General features: G+C 40.4%; 1 protein-coding gene across 1 annotated transcript; it reads left to right on the plus strand.

Moving 5' to 3' along the window:
• The first annotated feature begins 293 nt into the window (after nucleotides 1–293).
• Nucleotides 294–5,574, plus strand: LOC139744723 (GTP-binding protein Rheb-like). Its single transcript, XM_071655146.1, has 4 exons — nucleotides 294–319; nucleotides 957–1,111; nucleotides 4,406–4,462; nucleotides 4,997–5,574. The coding sequence occupies exons 1-4, from the start codon at nucleotides 294–296 to the stop codon at nucleotides 5,572–5,574; spliced, it is 816 nt and encodes a 271-aa protein (XP_071511247.1).
• The last annotated feature ends 680 nt before the right edge of the window (nucleotides 5,575–6,254 follow it).

Genomic DNA, 6,254 nt, shown 5'->3' on the forward strand with positions numbered 1-6,254 from the left:
CTGGACAAAGAAGCCCCATCACGACCCTATATCACAGCCCCCGCAACTACCATTGTCCCAGGACGTATAAAAGGCAGACGACGGGTCAACAAGCATTCAGTTGATAACGCGTCTACCACGCATACAGTAAACGTTGATACACTCTGGTAAAACTGGACGCCAAGTCGCGCGGGATTACACGTTAGTATTCGCTTCCTTACACCGAGAGGAATACTCCGCAACTTTGTGCATCCTTCATTTATATTTTGACGACTTTTCCAGTTTGGGAAAGAAAACTCTTTGTATCTTTCAACATGACGATTTCTCCACACATCAAAAGGTAAGAATACTCGAACTCGCGTCTTTACTTTGTCTTAGAAGCAGTTTGACATCTCCTTTTAAGGAGCTCCTAAGTGCATTGGGATCTGAACTTAATCTCTTTTTATTTCTCAATGCCTGCAGCTGATTTCATTGTCAGAATATTATTGCAATGGTCATTGTCCAAGATGTATTGGATGTCAAGTGTTGAATGAATTAGATTCATACGAAGATAAAATATTTCCTTCGATATTGAAATCTATGCATATTCCACCATGCTTATCTGTTCATGTTGGTACTAATGTCAATGCACATTCCATGCTTATCTGTTCGTGTTGGTACTATCAATGCATATTCCATGTGTATATTATGTTCATGTTGGTACTATCATCCAAACTCTCTCTCTCTCTCGAATCCGTAATTTGTTCTGTCGATGAACATTCAGTTTCATGGAGCAAATGTCATTCCCGCGGAACTAATTATTCCAATTTTCCATCCTATTGTCGCCAATTATAGAAAAAAAAATATTTGTATATCACAGCAAAATCTGTCAGCACTGCACTGTCAGAACTATTTTGTATGCAACCCTCAGTGTGATGTTGACATGACAGTTGTTCGAGGGTTAACCTCCCTATTTTCCCTCCATTACGTCCGTCCAGCACTCTGCGCTCTGTGCAGAAGACCAAGGACCGGGAGAGGGCAGTGACTTTCTCCGCGGTGAAACCCGATCACTCGCCGATACTGAGAACCGATAAAACCGACAAGCACAACTTCAGACTCGTGCTCCTCGGACAGGATGGCGTGGGGAAATCCGGTGAGTTTCGATCTGGGCAAGATAGTATCTCTATTTATCAGGTTGCATGATATTGTCCTCGGTACGCATACGTTTTAGCAGTGATCGGATAATGTAAGCCGTACAGTGCTCCTCCTATAAGCTTCCGATAGCTTTCTGTTCTATCGGTATATTCTTTGAGATTAAACACTTTCACTTCTTCATGATCTTACGCTCACTGAAAAAAAAAATCCAAACGAGAACAAAGCAAAACAAAACAAAACAAAACAACAAATGCGTGAGATGGCAGAGTGTCTACAATGTGTTTTCAGAAAATTAAAATGTTCCTACTGAAATAAGCAAAAATGCGATATGTAGTTGATTTGCATTCGTGCTCAGACTGCATAATTTCTTGCAGATGTAATGTTAATGGTTAGTAGCAATTATCATTTCAGTTTTCATTTCATTTATTGTTTCTGCTTGGTACAAATCAACAAATCATCTTAAAAGATATACACATTCCAAATGATTGTTAAATGGGCAGCGAGAAGCCGTAAATACAAATTACAAACCACACACTATACATACTGTTATTGAGATGGCCTGGCACAGAAGGAACGGATAAAGTTTTATTAATTGGATTATCAAGGGGTTAGGCTGCCAAATGATGGGAATTAGTTGATGAGGGTAAGGATGCGGAGAGTAGGTAACCTTTCCCCCAATTTTAGAGCTAGCGAGGCCCAGGTGCTCCGGCGTCCCCCGTCCAGGCAAACTCCTAATCGATTTGTTTACCTGGTAATAATTAAACCACTTACTTTGTCGTGACTCATTAGCTTCGGCGGCGCTGTCTCTTCTGTGTAGAATAGAAGTCACGTGCGGGATTAAACCTAAACATGTCAGAAACAATTGTTGACTGACCTTAACTGTATTTTTTTTTTTTGGTCGGTCATATCTTATTTCTTGAAGCTTGTTTCTAAATGATTTCCCTGAGACTAGCGGGGATATTGAAGATGAAGCCTGTTGTCAGGAATGGTTTATTAGAATACGGGTCTTTAGTACTTACGAAAAAGTAAACGATTTTCTTCTATACCATAATTTGTCTCACTTTAAGATACTACGATAAGGAAATAAAGAGAAAGGGGGAGATAGATTGTGTGTGTGTGTATTTGTGTGTGTGTGAGAGAAAGAAAAAGAGATGTGAGATAATGCTCATAATGAGAAAATGGGAAACGTGGTTCATCATCAGCGGAGTATCACTTTTTGAATAGTGGTAGAGCGGCTTATACTCGCAACAACCTGTGATACACAAAGCAATTCATATTGGAGAAGAAGGGTGTTTCAACTCCCCCGTCTCAATACCATGGCAACACTTTAAATCTGACTCATTGGAGGACATTCCTGAGTAGAGCTGAAATAGCGCTCTTCACCTAGTAACCTCCATGTTGACAGTCAAACGGAGGAGGATGTATTGACTCTCTGGCGTTTCCATGGCTATTTTTAGACCAAGTGTGCCGCCACCATCTTCCCAATACTATGTTTATTTAGTTAGGGATGATCCGCATTACACTTGTCTTGTCTGACTCAAACTCGAAGACAAACGAAAATGAAGACATATGACAGAGAGAGAGCTATAGTGTCAAGAGAAATTCCTTTCACTTTGCGCTGGCGCTGATTTTAGTCATCAGTCAAACATGTTTCAGGACCAGTGTCACACTTTCCTCACGCACGTGATTGATAATGACTAATGACTCAATTCACCCACATTGTGACCTCAGTCTCGATAAGAAACGAAAAGACCACTAGAACAACGACGAGGGTTGACCTAATTAACGGAAACTCCCTTAATGATTAAATTAAATGCCTTGAAGTCATTAAAGGCTCTTCAAGAGACCTTCTCCGTTTGTCTCGAGTTAACTAGGGAATAGATATTCGAGCAAGGTGAACGAATAGGGTTCCATCGTATATCTTTAGGCAAAATAATTTCTTTGACTTGCCCGATAAAAGAAGAAAAGCATAATGTTCGAACAGGGTATATAGATGATTACTTTGAACAATTATCCTACACTGTCATGACTTGGGAAACCGTTTTACTTACACACTAAATTTGACATGCTTACCACAATAGGTTAAGTGTGATAAAGTTTGACATGAAGAGATACCGACAGCAATATCTGTTCCACCATGATTAATGGATGTCAGTAGAAACATTTTAAATCAGTTCAAAATACCGTTGGTGACACAAGATATTACATCTTATTTTATGTTTGGCTTCGGAGGCAAGTTCATATGATAGGGAATGTGATAAGGGCTAATAGTGAGAGTGGGTCGGTAAAACAGCAGACAAAATTGGACTTTTGGTGATTTCGACACAAGCCTGTACCAGGTTGAAGCAAATCTTATTTAGATTATGAACTGATGACGTACGAAGTGGTTTTACACCGCTACATATCTCATCTTGCACAATGCGATTAGGATTAGGGAAAACAAAAGCGAGATCACTAAAGACTTTTTCTTGATCAAAGGGAAACAACATGAAGTCCGGGACCCTTCCAAAAGCCCTGTAGAAGGTCCCGCTAACCATTCAGCTACTGAGGCATAATGTAAGGCTTACTTTGGGGTTTAATCATTGGTAATCCTCCCTAATAATCTAGTTTTTTGCTTTTTTACATTTGAGTACAAAGACGGTGTAATCCGACTGTTACCCTGAGATAAAATCACGAGAGGAGAGCCCGAAGAAAACCAGTGACCAGTGATATTTGCTGAGATGATTAGCGTACTGTGACCCTCTGGATCTGAGCCTCATTGTACCCAAGGTGTGGGAGGATGAGGCTTTCGTGAATCGGTGTTAAAAACCACTCGTGTGTGTATGAATTGTGTCGAGGGATGTTCTAAAGAGAAGGAATGTGCGCCGCTCCTGGCACTTGTCCGAACCAATTTCTCCTTTTCTACTCCATTGAAAAGTTCTCCCTTTTTATTTGTCAAATACCGAGGCGATGGTATGCAGGTTCTCCAGGGCAGCTGTTATGAGTCATTTATGGGATTATGTATTAACATTCCTTAACGAATAATGCAAGCAAGGACCTAATTGAATTTGCGTTGTGGTAAATTGTTCTTTTAAACAATTCAGCCTTAAGAGTAAAAAAGACCAAACAAAATTTCACAAACAAGTACACACATACTGTCGTATGACAAACACACGCAGACAGTCACAAACGCATACAAACCCATCCATATACACACGCACATTTTCGTTACCCATTGCGTATTTTTTCCCCACGCTGCAATGTTTTCATGGTTCTATTAATGTTTTCTCCCTTCTTTATTTTCTCGTTTCAGCAATTTCTGTGCGATTCCTTTGTGGGCGTTACCTGCATGAATACGACCCCACGCTAGGTGAGTAATTTCCGTAATTTGTGATCTGTGGTAGCAACGAGACCTGTTAAACTATCTCCAAAAATGTGAATAATTGTCGCTGAAACCTACATGAATATACAAACCTGAAAGGACTCTCCAACTTCGCCTTCTTAAGTAATTTTGCAGCCGCACATCTGCTTACTTTGACTTTCAAGGTTAAAATGACTCATATGCTCTGGTAAATACAGACTTTTAAGGGATGTTTAGGCTTATAGCTTTACGTAAACGTTTGAAATTATTATTAGACGACTGAAATATAAATTTGTACGAGTAATCATTGTTTCTAAGTTTCTAAGCTGCATCAGAATAGATTGATATATTTTTGTCCCGGTCTTGTGGGAATTATATTATATAAGTTAATGTAGCCACCATAGTTATATTATTGGTGTGCATATATCTGTTGGTAGAGTGTATAAGTATACCAGCCACCAGGTGCGAATAATAACCATTTATACGTCGTGCAATCACCAGTCACTTCAATCGAATTTCCTTTTCGTTTTCTTTCTGTTACAGAGAGCTGTTATGAAAAGTTGGAAACGATAGACGGCAGACTGACCAAGGTCGAGCTCTACGACACGGCCAACCAGTCTTCTTTGGAAGACTACCTGGTCGAGGCTGACGCCATTCTCTACGTCTACTCGATCACCAATCGCTCCAGCTTCGAGAAGGCCCGCCTCCTCGCCGACCAGCTCGAGCTCCACGGCAAGTCCCACCTACCCGTCATGTTGCTAGGCAACAAGCGAGAGATGGAGCGAGGGCGCTGCGTGAGCTTCAAGGAGGGTTACTGCTTGGCCAGGGACGCCGGCTGGACTTTCCGAGAGGTATCCGCCGCCACCGACAACGGCAAGCTGAAAGAGGGCATCCTCGAGTTCGTGCGCGATGTCCAGATCGAGCAAAAGAAGCTGAAGGCGAGCAGGAGAGGTCGGTATTTTAGGAGAGCTGTGTCCGCGCTGGCAACCATCAACAGCAACTCCAGGCAAGCGACAAAGGAAGAACACGTAGCAGCCCTTCCCGATTGGACTCTGAATTTGTTACACGTCGGCGCTATCCCTAGATTCCATCAAAGGAGACTTACTTGTCCCGCTGTCTAAAAGAGACGCTCTTGTTCATCGTACAGGACTAACGATTGAGAATATCATGAACTTAACGAGACTTTTGTAAATATATGTATATTTCAAAGCCACGCGGATTGCTGCAATAATAATTATTCTGTTAATCAAACCGACACACGTCGTGAAAGCCGACGTAAATGCTTGAACTAAATGGAACATGCAAATGAGTGCTTTGTATAGTGCGCAGATGTGTTTGTCCCGGTAAAGTGTGTAAAGTATTTTAAACTTTTCAATCATGCAGTTTGAATGCAAACTCTCTTTCGTTCTTTTTTTCTTTTTCTTTTTTTTTAAACGCAAAGCGTATATGGTAAAGATATTAAAATGTGACGACGGGCACCATTTGCTTCTTCAGCTCTGATGCCCTTAAAATGAAATTATACTTCCATCGATTACAATCCTTAACGATAATATATGACTTGTAATAGTCTTATATTTAAAGACATAAATCGTTTTAGACGGCTGGAAAATTATCCAGGTAACACAACTCTCTTTTGACAGTTTATATAATCATTTTGCCAAAAAATTGATTCAAAGGTACTATGGTATTCACCGTACCTTTTAAAAAATTATGGTTGACGTAATGGAAACCATTGCTTTCTAAAATTCACATGCCAAACATTTCGTTTGGTTTTCATTTTTATTAAGTTCTTTTATTTATT

Source organism: Diadema antillarum, unplaced genomic scaffold (assembly GCF_040938485.1).
Source record: "Diadema antillarum isolate AM-2024a unplaced genomic scaffold, OU_Dant_1.0 seq00001206_RagTag, whole genome shotgun sequence".
Classification (NCBI taxonomy): domain Eukaryota; kingdom Metazoa; phylum Echinodermata; class Echinoidea; order Diadematoida; family Diadematidae; genus Diadema; species Diadema antillarum.